This window comes from Aspergillus foveolatus, assembly GCF_047715535.1.
Source record: "Aspergillus foveolatus strain CBS 279.81 unplaced genomic scaffold BDW70scaffold_3, whole genome shotgun sequence".
Lineage (NCBI taxonomy): Eukaryota > Fungi > Ascomycota > Eurotiomycetes > Eurotiales > Aspergillaceae > Aspergillus > Aspergillus foveolatus.
The window spans coordinates 570,028-586,707 of NW_027396067.1; the positions used below are offsets into that span (position 1 = coordinate 570,028).

The 16,680-nt window shown below is 51.1% G+C and overlaps 5 protein-coding genes across 5 annotated transcripts; 2 read left to right on the plus strand and 3 right to left on the minus strand.

Annotated features, from left to right (window-relative positions):
- Positions 1–403: 403 nt before the first annotated feature.
- Positions 404–2,841, plus strand: BDW70DRAFT_127744 (phosphatidyl synthase). The gene is made up of 2 exons (XM_073735314.1): positions 404–1,537; positions 1,586–2,841. Exons 1-2 carry the CDS (start codon positions 1,131–1,133, stop codon positions 2,529–2,531), a joined length of 1,353 nt encoding a protein of 450 aa, XP_073600253.1. The 5' UTR covers positions 404–1,130; the 3' UTR covers positions 2,532–2,841.
- Positions 2,842–4,076: 1,235 nt separating this feature from the next.
- On the minus strand, positions 4,077–6,367 carry BDW70DRAFT_127746 (lipase ROG1 family protein). The gene is made up of 2 exons (XM_073735315.1): positions 6,069–6,367; positions 4,077–5,997 (listed from the first exon to the last, which is right to left on the minus strand). Exons 1-2 carry the CDS (start codon positions 6,134–6,136, stop codon positions 4,668–4,670), a joined length of 1,398 nt encoding a protein of 465 aa, XP_073600254.1. The 5' UTR covers positions 6,137–6,367; the 3' UTR covers positions 4,077–4,667.
- Positions 6,368–7,027: 660 nt separating this feature from the next.
- BDW70DRAFT_147122 (uncharacterized protein) lies at positions 7,028–8,731 on the minus strand (the record flags this gene model as incomplete). The annotated part of the gene is made up of 3 exons (XM_073738672.1): positions 7,028–7,963; positions 8,016–8,501; positions 8,558–8,731. 3 exons carry the CDS (start codon positions 8,729–8,731, stop codon positions 7,028–7,030), a joined length of 1,596 nt encoding a protein of 531 aa, XP_073600255.1.
- Positions 8,732–10,964: 2,233 nt separating this feature from the next.
- On the plus strand, positions 10,965–14,292 carry BDW70DRAFT_127751 (cleavage polyadenylation factor subunit CFT2). Its single transcript, XM_073735316.1, has 2 exons — positions 10,965–11,284; positions 11,361–14,292. The coding sequence occupies exons 1-2, from the start codon at positions 11,136–11,138 to the stop codon at positions 14,227–14,229; spliced, it is 3,018 nt and encodes a 1,005-aa protein (XP_073600256.1). The 5' UTR covers positions 10,965–11,135; the 3' UTR covers positions 14,230–14,292.
- A 179-nt stretch (positions 14,293–14,471) lies between these two features.
- BDW70DRAFT_155935 (amino acid permease) lies at positions 14,472–16,428 on the minus strand (the record flags this gene model as incomplete). Its single annotated transcript, XM_073740119.1, has 8 exons — positions 14,472–14,556; positions 14,631–14,702; positions 14,781–15,110; positions 15,164–15,478; positions 15,533–15,710; positions 15,759–15,874; positions 15,923–16,323; positions 16,372–16,428. 8 exons carry the CDS (start codon positions 16,426–16,428, stop codon positions 14,472–14,474), a joined length of 1,554 nt encoding a protein of 517 aa, XP_073600257.1.
- Positions 16,429–16,680: the final 252 nt, after the last annotated feature.

A 16,680-nucleotide genomic window follows, 5' to 3' on the forward strand; every position in this document is an offset into this window, starting at 1 on the left:
GGTATACACAGTACATTATCCAGTCCTGTAATACAATAGATTACACGAGGTTGTTCAGTAAACCCGTATGGCAAGTAGAGTCCAGCAATGCCATTGGCTTCTGATAAAACGGCGGGCCCACTATTATGATGTCATGGGTAAAGGACGATGTCAGCGAGCTGCGACGAGGTCGAAACGACAAACGCGAATCGTGCCCCTGGCGAGGGATTTTGGCAATTTAGGAGTCCCGACCTTTTTTTGATTTGACCGAAATTATCTTGTTAGACTGATGTAAGACACCATGAACTTAGGCGCATAGGGAGGCGTTTGCAGCTAAAGCAGCGTTTCGAGGCGTTTTACGTGGCGGTACTCCGTATTGATCTTATCTTTCCCTCCGCTTTCTTAATACAGTGTCCAGCTTTACCTCCAGTCTACTCCTACTCATAATATCAACGCCAACCATCTTCCGCTGCAGCCACCACCCATCAGACACTAGTTCTCCTCCGAGGTACTTGACATTACATCCAGTATGAACACTGGGGATTTCTGCTCTCCGATTTACGCCCGCTCAAAGGGGCCCACCGCCGGCCGTCGAACCTCATAGGCCAAAATGACCGCCTAGTCCACTCACGCAACCCCCGGCCCATCTGCTCTCTCCATGGTTTATCTGCCATGACATACCCACTGTATCCCACTATACTCTGTGCGCCGTTTGCCAACGGACGCAAAAATAACTAAAGTTTTAACTGGGTGGAGCAGGAACAAAGACCACTGAGATCGAGTAAGTTGATGGAACCCACCAGGTTGCATTGTTCCATACAATGTCGATGACGAGCCCGACAAGACCAGGGGAGGCTGCATCTCGCTGGGTTACGCTTCTCTGCCATCTCAATCCCACTATATATATACCCTGCGTCCGGCATCAGGTTCCTCGTCTTTCTCACCATCGTTCTCTACTGTTCTCGATCTTTATCCGTCCAACATCCGTCCAACATCCGTCTTGCTAGATCGAGGGCCTTATATACTTAGAGCTTCAGCCGGAAGCTAGCTAATCTAATAAGATCACTCTTCTCTATATTATTGAGACGCATTACCCACTACTGGAGACTAGCTCCACCTGGCTACTTCCTCGCGTCCCCGCACAACCCAGCATGTCTGTATACAGTCAACAAAGCTATACCGACGCCATCTCGAATGGCAACCGGTATCGTCGCCTGTCTAACAATGCAGCTGAACGTGCAGACCTTTTCACCGGCCCAAATGTGCTTGTGCCGCCCAAGCACCTAATGGCCTCGAGCCAGCCGGCGGACTTGGCCGTGGAAATGGAAATGGCCAAACAGCGTATGGAGAGTGACACCTCTTCAACCGCTTCGGCGGAGAGTCCTTTGGCTGCATCCCCAGCTACCTCGCCGCTCATCCCTGCTTCTACCACCACGACAGATGAGTTCGCCCTGGCTTTTGACATTGACGGTGTCCTCATTCGAGGAGGAAAGCCCATTCCTGCTGCTATTGAGGCTATGAAGTATATCAACGGGGATAACCCGTACGGCGTCAAAGTGTAAGTTTCCTCCATTCATTCCATGAATGGTCTACTGATCCCTTCCAGCCCATACATTTTTGTTACGAATGGCGGTGGGAAAACTGAAGAAGAACGATGCTTGGATCTCAGCCGTCAGCTCGAGCTCGAGGTCGCCCCGGGGCAGTTCATTTGCGGACATACCCCAATGAAAGAAATGGCGCAGAAATACGACACCGTCCTCGTTGTCGGTGGTGAAGGCGAGAAATGTCGAATTGTGGCTGAAGGCTATGGCTTCAAGAACGTCGTCACTCCTGGAGATTTCATCAAAACGCATCACGACACCACGCCATTCCGCAAGTTGACCGAAGAAGAATACAACAACTCCAAGGTGCTTGATCTTGAGGCACTTCGAATCGACGCAATTTTTGTCTTCGCCGACAGCCGTGACTGGGCCGGCGACCAGCAGATCATTCTCGACTGCCTGATGAGCAAGAATGGCAATATGCTTGAGCGCTCCTCGAACTTCGACGAGGGCCCGCCCGTCTTCTTCTCCCACAACGACGTGGTCTGGTCCACCTCGCACCAGCACTCCCGCATCGGCATGGGTGCGCTTCGCGCTTCACTTGAGGCTCTGTACAAGGCAGTGACCGGCAAGGAGCTGACAACAGTCGCCTTCGGCAAGCCCCAGCTCGGCACCTATGAGTTCGCCACACGTCTTCTCCGCCAGTGGCGCAAGGAGTTCCACGGCATCAACAAACCCCCTAAGACCGTTTACTTTGTCGGCGACACCCCAGAGTCCGACATCCGCGGCACAAATAAGTTCAATGAGATTAGCGACACAGACTGGTTCTCCATCCTTGTCAAGACAGGTGTTTACCAGGAGGGGACTATTCCGCGCTACCCGCCAAAGAAGACCTGCGGAACTGTCCTCGATGCCGTCAAGTTCGCTATCAACCGTGAGCTTGGTCTGAAGACAGATGATCTTCGTAACAACGAACCATATCCTGAGCGATATGGGGAAGTCTGTGCCTGAGCTGGATATCGGACGGCTATCCTTGCTATCTTGCTATCGGGAGAACTTATGCTTAGGCTTATGATTTTTTTACTATCTTTCGGTCTTCTGTTCTCTTCTCTTTGCTCCTATCTACTCTTCTTCTCTTCGCGTTTATATGCTATTTCCTAGATTCCCCTCATGCCTGCCTTTTTTCAGTTCTATTCATTTCTTTACCATCCCGTTCGCCCTGCATATCCGCTACTGGGATAGAGTGCCTCATAGAATCCGGTACCTTTCCATATCTAGATAGCGCTACAAAGTACGAAGAATGAACGGTGCATAGATCCCCGTCTCCAACTACCAAAATCCTAGTACAATGAGTCAAAGCCCGACACCGCAAGTATGGCGTATAGCTCTGAAGCCTTACGGTCACCGTAAGCAAACCAGCGCACAGACAGATTGTCACCGACTAGCATGGCACAGACCATGCGCAAGCATTCTTCCTGTTCACCGTCCCGTCACATCCGCAAAACGTCCCAATCAACCCATGTCAGCACATCCCTAGGCATAACGCCACAAAGCATCTTTGCCCGAGCTGCAATCCGCAATACCGCCAACCCAACTTTAGATACACCGCAATGCACTATGACGACCGTGTGCAGATCCCACCTTAGCACTTGAGCAGCTCTGCCAGCAGCCACGGACGCCACAAGCGCCACTCCTGATTTTCGATGTCGTACAGGTTAGGATATACTGTCCCGTAGGGTAACTTCGCGCAAACGAGGTCAATGGAGCGCATCCGCATCAGCATTCGGTACCAGCAAGAAGGGGGAAAACGGCTCCCGGATCCGGCCAGTAGGGGTAAGGAATCTGAGGCACAGCTACAGCTACCCATAGCCGCCGACCTATCTGGAAGGCAGGGCAAGGATGCGAATATCGCTCCGGGTTACTCCGTAACGGGCGCTCATCTTATCCAATCGCAGTAAAAATCAGGTTGGATTATAATACGCACAAAAATGAGGCTGAATGAACACAGCTCAAGTCGCCACTCCAAATCTGACTGTAACTGTATTCATGTATTCCGTGCGAGGTTGCAGCTCAGCCGAGGTACGCAAGCATAATCCCAAAGAGGACAAGCACAGTATGTAAGTAAAGTAGACTGGATGGGATATAAGTCCCAAGGAAGGAATAGGCTATCCTGCGCTGTATTTGGTTCCTTACTGCTGCCGGTGGCTTGGTGGCTTACAGCCCGGCGCTTCAAAAGACCCTGGGCTATAACAGAGGCGATATAAGATGATCCCTCCATATAAACGGGATGGATGTAAATGGCAATCCCGCGTTTAGGCCGGAAGTCAGGGTTAACTAGCCCTCTGCCAGGGATTGGGTTGGTCCGTTAAGAATGGCAAGCGATACGAATAGTATCTTTATACTATCCCGTCTTGGACACCTGCTTTAAGTCCCGACTTGGCCCTGGCCTAAATGCCCTGCCATGTGCGACGACGTCAGTGGGGAAGAGATGCGCAGCGGGGATGTGATTGCTGGGCTGGGGCGGGGGAATGCTACGCTGGTGGAGTAGGTCGGAATCTTACAGGCAGTAAAGATTACATTAATATGAAAATGTCTATGGACCGGTTTGATTTAGTACAGACCGTATGTATATAATAAGAGCAGAGAAGGGCTAAACGAGTGGGGGCAAGTCTGAAAGCGTTGCATCTTCGTTGCAGCTGTCCAGCAGGAGATGACTCAAAATGGTTCCCATGCAAATGGAATTTGCGCAAATGAAGCGATATGTGGAAGAGTGATGCGTTAAATCAGCCCAGAAACCCAGGATTAGGATTTGATGCGACAGGCCGGGGGCTCTTAGCAGCGGGGCGGGGATCCGTCCTCCGTCCACGAGTGCGCCTCTCCCACCCCCTTAGTGAGATCCAAAAGATTCACCTGCAAAGCGAACCCATCAGAAAGGCGCCTTGGTTCTCTCGTATTGTCGGACAGGTGCCAGTCGAGGATGATCTTTCACCGGGTTAGAATCGTCCGGGGTCTAGCGGCATGTACATGTACCCCGGCCTCCACTCCAGGTCCCACCTGGGCAAGAATTGTGGATGCTGGGTAGTATACAGTACGACGTACAGGACAAGCGCCGTAACTGTCACGAAAGCAGTATTACGCTGTGCTGTGTCATAGATCGAATTCTTGGTCAAGCCAGTGCTTGATCACGGTATGGCCCTCTGCGTAGCCAGGATCATCCACTCGAACCACGATCGCCGCGTGGGTGTGCTCATGGTTGTGGATGTATACTGGGTACTTGCGGAAACCGACGGCGTTCAGAGACTTGATCATGGAGAATTGATCTGGGGTAAGAGCTATGGTGGGTCGTTTTTCTCCACACCTGACTTTCTTTACCTTGTTTGCGTCGTCGGTCGAGTTTCCTGATGAAGCTGCAGCTTGTGAATCTTCCGCTGCACCAGTTTTGCCATTGCGCGAAGCTGCCTGAGACTCCAGGTCTGTGGCGGGTACGTTTGGAGAGATATAGTCAGGGCCCTGTCTTGCCGCTGCATTCTCGAATACCTCGTCCATGGCCGTCTGTATCCTCCTCAGACCAAGCGGCATACGATAGCCACTGAAAGATTTTCCAGGACCCTCTTCGTGCTGGCGAATGCGTTCTCGGCTGCGAAATGTCTCGCGGACGGAATAGACGAGGAAGACTGGGATGGCGATCAACAGAATGAGACAGAAGAAGAGCCAGAAAGGCAGCTTGCTGAAAAACGTTCGGATGCTCTGCCACGCTCGCAACGGAAATGGGGGCCGCTTCTTATCCTCTGATGCTGGCAGCGTGTAAACGTCCGGGTCGATGACTACCGGCTCATACCCCTTGACATAGTTGATGGTTGTATTCTCCAGATCTCGGAAGTGGTCCTCGCTCGCGAAGATCGTGGTGTAAAATGCTGTGGTGCGGTCGTTGACCACGTTGCCATAGACACACCGATTCTTGAACCTCTTCAGCCCTTCCATGAAGATGCTGCTGGGGTCCGCTAAAGCGCTGAGCAGTGGCTTCCCTGTATCCTGAAACGTATCGGCCAAGAACATCTGTTTCCCAGAAGTCGAGATGGTCCGCGAGCCCAACCCGTTGAAGAGCAGATTTTGGACACCCCTGACCGGGGCCCGGGCTCCGAGATGCGGAGACGCAAAGGTCGTGAAGTTGACGGGTTCGAGTTTGTCATCGTCAAGCCAACCCCGTGCATACAGCAACCCGATCGCGTACCGCGATATCAGGCCTCCCAGGGAGTAGCCAACCACGCTGAGTTTTCTCATCTTATGCCCGTCAGCCTCTAGCTTGCTTAGCGTGGCTTCGATCTCATGCGCAAGTCGCTCTCCGCACACTTCGATACCATCGTATGTGAGGTTGCCGGTGTTGCACTCAGCGACGAGGATATGTAGTTGCTTTTCGTCGTAGCGTTTTCTTAGGGCAGAAGCGATGCTGCCCATATGTGAAGGATTACCCCATAGTCTGTTAGAGAAAGGATAATTCCACCTATTAGCTATTTATTGCCATATTCGGACATGCGAAGCTGCTCCTACCCATGAACGAGTACGCAGAGATGATCTGCCTTTGGTATTATCGCTCGGTTGTCTGGATCGGGATCCATCGCTAGCCGTCGATCGTAGATCGAATGAAGTGATTAGAGCGATGGAACTTCTTCCTGAAGCGTTTTGATGAAGCAGAATGATTTTAAACTTCTTTTAGGCGAATGAGCAGGCACTAAAGACGGGCCCATTGAGATAGATTTAATGCCCCAGCTTCCCTGTTGTCCCGAAGCGAAGGTTCTGGTCCAGAGAAGCGCGTGAGTTTAGGCAGCATGACAGCACAGAGAAAGCCAGCCTGCGGAGCTGAGCGGCGCTTGCCAATGCCGGCTGGTTCCTTTCCCTCTGTATTGATTGGGCGCTTATCTATCACTACCTTCTTTTAGCATTAATCTGCCCATTCCTCCATCACTGATTCTGCTGGAAGGAGAGTCTTCGATCGTCCCTCCGTTTTGTTCCATGAAGTATAAACGGTCGATTTATCGCTGAGATCTTTTGCCGAACATCCCAGCCTTTGTTAGGGAGATTTTGATTTTCTTTTCTTTTTCTTGTTGGGCAATGGATAAGCGCAACATCGGCACTGGTTCCTCTCTGCAAAGACACCCATCTTAGTCTAACAGCCTTCCTTAACATCTTGGCTTTGACTCCTTACTGAAATAGCTGTTACCTTGTGCTCACATTCTAGAAGGCTCGAGGCAGTCGGAGTACAGCCTTCAGAGGTAGTGCTTACGCCCCTCTTCCGCAGCCCTTCGCGGTATATTGTTCGGCGACAGTCCAAGGTCTGTACGCGGGTTCTCTTTGAATGAATTCTGTCATTTGAAAAAGAGAACTATTTATTGTTCTAACGGTTTAACAGCTCCTGCACGCGGCAGGCTTTCTCATTTCCATTTCGATTTACTCGTGCGTCTACCAAGCCAACCCCTCAAAGAACCTTCATAAATCCGGCATCAGAAACATCAGTATGGATTAGGCACGGGTGCGCGAGTCAGCTTGAAATGGCCGGGCTGAAGCGTTTGGAAGACCCCGGCCGGGTCGTATTTCGAAGCAATCTCTTGCAGTCTCGCCTTGTTGTCCGCACCGTAGCTCGGGATCACGTCCTGAAAACGGCTTGCGTAATTCATGTAAATGAACTCATTGTCCAGGCCTCTGGTCTCTGCCTCAGCAGTGATATTGACGAAGAAATCATTGATGAAGCGGTAGATGGTATCGTCGTCGGAGGCGCTGCTCCACATTCCGAGAATGTGTATTAGAAGAATCGGGCCGTTGGACTTATCAAGACCCAAAGCATTACCACCGGCGTGAGACATCTTCTCTAAGATCGGCTCCGTGATAGCCTGGAAAGTGAGCCCTACCAAGGCGTTGGGGGTGCCAGAGACGCGTGGAAGAATCGAGAACCAGTATTGGACGACCCAGTTTGCGAATTCCTCATCCAGCTTGAACGATCGGTTCCAGAATACATCACGCATTCCATATGGATCTTGGGCGTCAAGGTCGTCACAGTACTGTGCCAGAGTTTTCGTGCTGGTGGAGTCGGAAATCGCAGGGGTCGAATGGTATTTTTCGAAGATGGCCGGATTGCTCACGTTCTGTGTATAAGTCAACTCTGCAGAGGCAGTGTTTGTTCCCCCTATACTGGCAAACATCACATATTGCTGAGCATTTGGGTCTTCGTTCGCTTGTTTGGCCACGTCCACGAAGCCGCTGACGACATTGGGAAATTGATCCTCGCCAAAGACACGGGCGCCGCCTCGGAGTAAAGTGCTTGGAAATGTGTACAGGTTGAACTTGGTGACAAGGCCGAAGTTATTTCCTCCACCGCGCAGAGCCCAATAGAGGTCGGGGTGTTCCGTCTCGCTCGCCGTGAGTATGTCACCGGTTACCGCGCTGACAACCTGCTCTATGTTAGACGCCCAACCTCGACTGGAGTCTGAACAGACCTCACACCTCGAAGCTTTCCACATTGTCCAGAGCCCAGCCGTACAAGTTGGAATAATAAGAAATGCCGCCGCCGGTTAGAAGACCTCCGATGCCGATAGATGACAGGCGGCCACCTGTAACACTCACGCCGTGCGGCTCCAGGGCTTTGTACACCTGGCCCCAGTTGTTACCTGGCCCAATGGAGGCGACAGACTTATCCTCACTCAGAGAGATCTCGTTAAGGCCACGAAAGAGTATCGTAATGCCTCCTTCGCTGTTGGATGCACCGGCAAAAGAAGCATGACCACCGCTTTTGGCTGCAAACCGGCAATTCGTAAGCTGGGCGAGAAGGACGGCGATGGAAACTTCGGTGTCAACTTCCGGGGCGAAGATGCACGACGGTCTAACCTCTTCCTGCTGGGCTGCCCAGTAAGAGCGGGTGATATCCTGATAGGTAGAGGAGTTGTCCGCGATCACTTTTTCAGAAGCATAAAGATGGTTCAACGCACCACACTAGGGAAAAGGTCAGAATTGCCGGCTTGTCACGCCGGAGGAGCCAGAAGACTCACAGCGTTCTGGCAGCCATCGTCCGTAGGGTTGCCGTTCAGCTGTGGAATCGCAGCGACATCCACTCCCAGCTTAGCCAAAGCGGCTTCGAGTTCACCAGTTGGAGCTCTATGGGGCAAAGCCAGCGCTTGGATCGCAGAGCACAGAGCGAGAATGATTGCCTTCGATAACTTCATTGTCGCGAGTGCCCGGATTTGGTGGGACGGTAATGATCTCGAAATCCAAGAGGGGAAGAAACTGAGATGGCAATTGAACGGAAATCGAAGTTGAGAATTGAGGAAGAGTGATCTCGAGGGAACGGAAGGCAAGACTTCGGAATTGACCTAATTTATGCTGAATGGGCTCTCGAATTCACTTTTTCCTAATGGAGCAAATGGGATGTACCTTCATGCTAGTCATGGTCTGACGATTTTCTACTGAAAGGAAATCTCCATTCAACTGTCACCATGCAGTCCTGGTGTGCGCCTCTAGAGACTAGGGTTCTGTTGGCGTGAATGCCGGTGCAAACAAATACACTCCAGTGTTAGTACCGTTAGATCTTGTCCAATAAAAATGCCACCTTGCCAGTGCATTAATTGAGCTAGAAATTAATCATGACCTGGCATTTGAAGTAAAGCTCTAAGACGCTTCTTCACGGTAACATCATCTCACCTTCTCTGCCAAATCACATCATCCTCCTGTTCATCCCATCCTTCACCCCACTCTCTTTGTCTCATTCCCTGCAGTGTCTGTTAACATGCAGCACGGAAGGACTGGAGCATTGACTGGCAGGACAAGGAAGATCCCAACTCTATCATAATATGGCTCGCTGGCACTGCAAAGTCATGCGGATACCCAGACAACCTGCGTATCCCGCCCCTCCGCTACAAGCAGTGTCACACCGAAGGAACACCAAGAAGCCACAAGACTGAAAGACAAAGCACCAGAACAAGTGACGAGGAATCAGATTGAGCTCCCATAACCAAAGACACTTACTCACAAGACTGACAGTGGGGGCTTCATCATTTTAGCATGGTTCATCAGTGAAATACAAAAATTATGCGTCTGAGCCCTTGCGAATTTTGGTTCTTACTGCTATTGATCGTGCTATCAGGCTACGAAAGGAACACAACTCTTGTACACCAGCTTTGACGACACAAAAGCAAGCTATGGCTACTTAATAAGAATATTGGAGTGCACCCAAATTTACCAGCCCAATTGGACGACACCGACACACCTTACAAGGCCACTTGCTGGAGCAACACAGCGGAGGACCACGTTTTTGCTAGCAGATTGTCTGGAATTGGGGTCCAAGAGCCACGGAAGCTTCATTCCTGTTCCAAATTAGGTTCTCTTATCAGCATCTCCACCGAATGTCACCTACGAGGCAACACCTTATTGCGATGTAACGGAGCCTGCTTACAGCCTTGGGCTGCTGTTCCGGGACTATGCCAGAATCTGGAGTCATAACGCAGATATGGGTAACCTACAGGCTCTGCGCCTGACATTTAATTGCGCCGTCGCTAACAATGTTGGCGTCTGATATTCTCAAGAGCATGGAGTAGAACACTAAGCCCATCCCTGATATAATGCTGGCGGTGTTGAGACGATTCTCAGAGGCGGGTTCGACGTCTCTCAGTCCAGTCTGGAGACGAAAAGCACGCGGGATGGCCAAAAACCTTGTACTGGCATCCATGCCAACAGAGCCCTGGTCGTGGAGGCGCATACCAAGAGTGCATGAATGTACAAATGTACACCATGGCTTCTGATCATTCTGCTCTACCGTGTTTCGTCGGCGCTAAACTAAACAGAGATAAATGTGGCGATGGGTTACCCTTGTTGTTCTCAAACGACCGCGCGATATGACACTAGCTTGCGTGATGCGCAAGTTAATGTTGGTGGCTGCTGAGGCTCTGAACGAGGTTACTGGAGCTCCTATGGGTGAGGTGGTCATGCAATCAATAATGGGGATGTCTTCGCTCCAGGAAGCGCACTACGCCGCGACAGCGAAAACGTATCCTACTAACTGTTCGAGTAAATCCCTAATCTAGGACATAATTCGGCATCGGATAGCATAGGTTGAAGTAACGGTGCTGGTGTATCACTACGTGTTCTGGGGCAATCTGTACAGTTTCAGGCTTAGATGTCGAGACATTGACAGAAGGGACTTACCTTTCACTTAACGACCTGAATGAGAAGCAGAGAATATTAGTACTCTGCGGTCATTGAATTCAAGCACGATAAAAAATGGAGGAAATTTGTATTTACTTAAGCCCTAATTGTACAGTATACTTGAGGCCTGCGGCCAGCTGGGACTGTTCAGTGGCACGACTTTAAATGTTCTTACGTAAGCGGACCATGCAAACGCGTCAAACTGCTTTGTTCCACTCGGCTTTCCTGTGCTTCGATACTGACCTCAAACTCACTTACTGTCATTCATGGTCATTTTGCTGTTTTGTGCTGAGCATGGTATGCACTGAATAGACATATATTGCTTGTCAATTTCCAATCTTTGCCCACGAACCCGTAACCGATGCCTTGAACAAGTACCGCCTGTCGACCGCGTCGTGAAGCTTTCTTTGGTCGACAGTCCATGCAAATATGTTTACTTTCACTCCGTTGCTGGGTGCCCAATCGTCGGCCTCCAAGGCATCTCAGTCCATTCTAGAGCTGGACGGAGGGGTTAAAATCCTCGTGGACGTTGGTTGGGATGACACATTTGACCCGCTCGACTTGGTGGAATTGGAGAAGTACAAATTGCCCTTCGCATATCTATCAAAGCGCATTGCCTTTAGCCACGGTTTGCTAACGCATGATACTGGTTAGACATGTCTCTACTCTCTCGCTGATCCTTCTGACTCACGCAACGCCTTCGCATATTGGCGCCTATGTCCATTGTTGCAAGACATTCCCTCTTTTTACCCAGATCCCCGTGTATGCGACCAGTCCTGTCATCGCGCTGGGCCGCACGCTTCTGCAAGACGTGTACGAGTCGGCGCCGCTAGCCGCAACGTTTCTTCCCAAAGCTTCTATATCTGAACCCGGTGCCTCGACATCTGCTGCGTCCGCCGTATCTGTGACCGAGGCCGATGGGAATGCGGACGCAACCAGCGCCGGGCGGATATTGCTCCAACCTCCAACGACAGAGGAGATTGCGAGATACTTTGCTCTGATACAGCCACTGAAATACTCGCAGCCGCATCAACCGATTCCTTCACCGTTTTCTCCTCCGCTCAACGGTCTTACACTTACTGCCTATAATGCCGGTCACACCGTGGGTGGAACAATATGGCATATCCAGCATGGCATGGAATCTATTGTTTACGCTGTCGATTGGAACCAAGCTCGAGAAAGCGTCGTTGCAGGTGCTGCCTGGTTCGGAGGATCTGGTGCGAGTGGGACAGAAGTCATTGAACAACTGCGGAAGCCTACAGCATTGATCTGTAGTACTCGCGGAGGCGATAAATTCGCTCTTCATGGCGGAAGGAAGAAGCGCGATGAGATACTATTAGATATGATTCGGAGCACCCTGGTCAAAGGTGGCACCGTGCTGATTCCAACCGACACAAGTGCGCGGGTGCTTGAGCTGGCATATGCATTAGAGCATGCCTGGCGCGATGCTGTTAAGGACACCCAAGATGATGTTCTGAAACGGGGCGGACTATATTTAGCCGGTAGAAAGGTCAACACAACTATGAGGCTTGCGAGAAGTATGCTGGAATGGATGGATGAGAGTATTGTGCGCGAATTTGAGGCAGCTGAAGCTGCAGATACTGCTGGCCAGAACAATGACGGCCAGCGTTCCGACCAACGCCAGGGCAAGGCAGATAACAAAGGCCTTGGACCGTTTACATTCAAGCACCTCAAGACTGTTGAGCGAAAGAAGAAACTTGAGCAACTTCTTAATGATCCGACGCCGAAGGTCATTCTTGCCTCTGACTCTTCTTTGGATTGGGGGTTCGCGAAGGAGTCTTTGCGACGACTTGCCGGTGGTGAAAATAACCTTCTTTTACTTACAGATCCGCTGCATTATAGCAAGTTCTCCGACAAACATACCGACTCTCACCGAAGGACTCTCGGCAGCATGATTTGGCAATGGTATGAAGAACGACAAGATGGAGTCGCCCTAGAAAAGGGCTCCGACGGTGAGATGCTCGAACAGGTTCATAGCGGCGGAAGGGAGTTGTCATGGACAGATATACAGCGCGCGCCGCTCGAGGCTGGAGAACAGCGACTATATCAACAATACCTTGCCACCAAGCGGCAATTCCAAGATACAGCACAAGCGAGGGGCCAAGAAAACCTTGATACTGCCGCCGACGCTCTGGACGATCGTTCTAGCACTTCATCTGAGGAATCAGATTCTGAACAGCAGGGACGAGTATTGAACTTTTCGACATCCCTGGCTCATTCAAACCGCAATAAACTCGGACTATCTGACGAGGACCTCGGTGTTAACGTCCTCCTTCGGCGAAAGAATGTCTATGACTACGACGTCCGCGGCAAGAAGGGTCGGGAGCGAATGTTCCCATACGTAGCGCCGAGGAAAAAGGGCGACGAGTATGGAGAGATCATCCGACCTGAGGAATATCTGCGTGCAGAAGAGCGCGAGGAGATTGACATGCAGCAGCGCAGGACAGAATCGCAGCTCAAGCTGGGCCAGAAACGCCGATGGGACGAGACCCAATCTGCTCGTGCAGCGGCACGGAAACAAGGTCTTGACAGCACTGAGAGAAAGGACACGGATATGCTTGATAATCTTAGCATGACGGATATAGGAGACGACACGGACGCGGCAGCAGCTCCAGGCGAGGAAGACGATAAAGCATTCGAAGGCCCAGCGAAAGCGATCTATGAAAAGGCCACACTTACCATTAATGCTCGCCTTGCATTTGTGGACTTTACTGGCCTACACGACAAGCGGAGCTTGGAGATGTTGATCCCCTTGATCCAACCGCGCAAGTTGATCCTAGTCGGTGGCATGAAAGAGGAAACAATGGCGCTTGCGACAGAATGCCAGAAACTTCTGGGCGCAAAAAGTGGTGCAGATGCCTCTTCCCCAACGGCTGCGGTCATATACACGCCCACCAACGGAGAAATAATCGATGCCAGCGTCGACACCAGCGCTTGGACAGTCAAGCTAAGCAACAACCTCGTGCGGCGACTGAAGTGGCAGCACGTCCGCACGCTCGGTGTAGTCACATTGACAGGGCAGCTGAAGGCACCGGAGCCTGTATCTACCGACCAAGACACAATAAACTCGCCCAACAAAAAGCAGAAGCTAGTCGAAGAGACCTCGACCTCTGAAAAACCCACACCAACATCTCAACCCCAACCTACCGAGCCACAACAAACAACAGACAAACCTGACAGGTACCCCGTCCTAGACGTCCTCCCGCCAAATATGGTTTCTGGGACAAGATCAATGACCCGACCGCTGCACGTCGGCGATCTCCGCCTGGCGGACCTGCGCAAGATCATGCAGAACGCCGGTCATAAAGCAGAATTCCGGGGTGAGGGAACGCTCCTCATTGATGGCTTCGTTGCCGTGCGGAAGTCAGGAACCGGGAAAATTGAGATCGAGGCAGCTGCATATCAGGCTGGGCCTAGTGCGGGGATTGCGCAAGGAGCTGGCAGCTTCCTTGCTGTGAAACAGAAGATCTACGAAGGGCTTGCTGTTGTGGCGGGCGGTTAGGCTGATTATGTGGCGTGTACGGAACCTAATCCAAGCTATTCATCATATGGAGAGGGCCTCTCCTTCAGTTCATCCCCTTGTACTTTATATACGATACCTCTCAGCATTAAAAATAAGATGTAGTATTGATGGAACAGTCCTTTATAAACGTTGTAGGTACTAACGGACGCTATATTCACCAACGTCCAGCCTCTAAAGTCTATCTATCCCTAATCATATAGTAATTCTGTCTATCATGGCCATCACGCTATAGTCCCGTAATTCTCCGCATATTCCTCCGTCGGAATCTCCTGCAAATACTCGTTTGTCCGGGGACCAGTATACTTTCTATACAACGTTAGTCTTTCTTTATGCACCGAAGAAAGCATAGACGCAAAATAAGCAGTAATGGTTAGACATACCCCCTCGCATCAATCCACCACCATACCAGCGCAAAAATTGCAATGAAGAGCCCAACAAATACCGCGTAGTTCCTGCGCCATTGAATCAGCAAAAAAATCACCCTGAAGGCACCAGAAATGGAAAGGGGGTGGAAAAGAGAAAACACATACATATTCTCCGCCGTAACAGGAACGTGTGGTGGGAAAAACAGAACCGTGCTAATGAACAGCACCCAAGATACCGAAATCAAATTTATCCAGCCCCCCCACTTGCCCAACGTAAAAGGCCCTTCGACGAAAGACACTTGGTGCTTGTAGATCTGGTGCGCGAGGATGACGGAGACGTAGGAAATGTCGAGGGCTGGCGCTGTGATGGAGAAAATTGCTGTAGCTGTTTGGGTAGATCCGATCGCGATGCAATTTAGGGCTATGGCGAAGAAGACGACAAACCAGACGGCGTTGACAGGGGTGTGGGTATAAGGATTTATTTTTGAGAGGGTTCTGGAACTGTTAGTGCGCTTGTTTGGCTGTTGGGTGTTGAGGGTAAAGCGTACGAGGAGAATGGAAGGGCCTCGTCTCGCGCAAATGCGTAGGCCATCCGGGTGTCTGCGAGCATTGCAGAGCATCCTGTAAATAGCTGGACGAGGACGGCTAACCCCCACATAATCATGCCGCTAGTTTTTCCGCCTGCGTTGAGGAATATTTGGGCAGCTGGAAGGCCGGTTGGTGTGTTTAGGATGCCGTCGTAGTCGGTAAGGCAAAAACATAGGGATATCGTCAGGATCCAGCCCATAACGCCGGAAACTACGACAGCAGATTGGATGGCTATCGGGCCAAGGATGGCGGCGTCGTGGGTCTCTTCAGACATGCTGAAAAATTGTTAGAGATGTGTTAGACGGATTGGTGAATAGTTGAGTACTGACTGGGTGGTTCCATCGTAATCGGTCATGGTCCATGCTACAGCTATGAAGCCGAGGAGGAAGGAAAAGAGTTTGGAACCCCAGCCGGAGCCGTCGGTGATGTGGGTGAACACCCACATGGCTGGTTGCTTGTCCGGAGTGTTATATAAAAGTGCGATGCAGATGATGACCGTTGCGGTGACTGAGTGTGTGAGATATATGGATTACACAACTAACCCGAGGGACATACTATTGATTGGCGCAAACCAGATAAAGATGCGGTGCAACGATTTTGTTGTCATCGAGCAGATTACACCAAGGAAGATCAGAAGCGCGATCGACAAGCGCACTGTATCCCACGCAGTCCTTGAAACAGTCAGTAGCTGCGACGCAAGACATAGTTTGGCGACATACGGTGTGTACGAGTAACTCCCATCGACTAGCTTGGAGTTCATACTAACAGCAGCAAGCAGCATCTGGCTTACGGTATACGCCACGCTAGAAACCCCAGCGGTTTGCCCCAGGAGGTTACACCAGCCCTGAATCCATGAGAAGATCGGTACCTGGTCCTCAGGAACAACGTACTTGGTGACAAAATACATTCCCCCTGCTGTTGGATAGGCCGAGACCAGCTCAGCCACGGAACTGCCAATGCAGAAGGCCATGATAGAACCTAGAAACCAACACCAGACTGCAGTTGCGGGGCCCCCCGCGGCCAATGGAGCACCGAATGTCGCTGGCACGGAGCCTAGCACTCCAAGGATGGAGATGGCATAGGAGATGGTCGACCATTTCGAGAATTCTCGTCTGAGCTCCTGCGATCGGGGTCAGCTAGAGGGAGATATTTTGACGGGCCACCGAACCTGTTTGTAGCCGATGCGAGCTAGGAGAAGCTCATCGTCGTCATGAAGGGTGGGCATCCCTCTATCTGATTGTGGGGCGTGTTCCCTACGGTAGGTCGAAGTATGAAGCTTATCTATGGTGTCGATGTAGGACACAAATTGGTGATATTTGGGCTAACAGAGCCACCACAATTCCCGCAGAAGCGGACACCGTCAGACTCCGTTTGCACTCGTGTTGGGAGAGCATGATGAGAAGGTCGAGATAAGAGTCAACATGCAGGAGAAGCAGTCGCACGACGCCGATAATGGGGAGGGGGCGGAATAAAGTAA

Bases quoted from the DNA above. Each gene is read 5' to 3' on its own strand.
- BDW70DRAFT_127744 (XM_073735314.1), top strand. From the start codon at position 1,131: ATGTCTGTATACAGTCAACAAAGCTATACCGACGCCATCTCGAATGGC. The intron at 1,538-1,585 runs GTAAGTTTCCTC...GATCCCTTCCAG, and splicing joins AACCCGTACGGCGTCAAAGT to CCCATACATTTTTGTTACGA.
- BDW70DRAFT_127746 (XM_073735315.1), bottom strand. From the start codon at position 6,136: ATGGATCCCGATCCAGACAACCGAGCGATAATACCAAAGGCAGATCAT. The intron at 5,998-6,068 runs GTAGGAGCAGCT...TTTCTCTAACAG, and splicing joins CTCTGCGTACTCGTTCATGG to ACTATGGGGTAATCCTTCAC.
- BDW70DRAFT_127751 (XM_073735316.1), top strand. From the start codon at position 11,136: ATGTTTACTTTCACTCCGTTGCTGGGTGCCCAATCGTCGGCCTCCAAG. The intron at 11,285-11,360 runs GTACAAATTGCC...GATACTGGTTAG, and splicing joins GACTTGGTGGAATTGGAGAA to ACATGTCTCTACTCTCTCGC.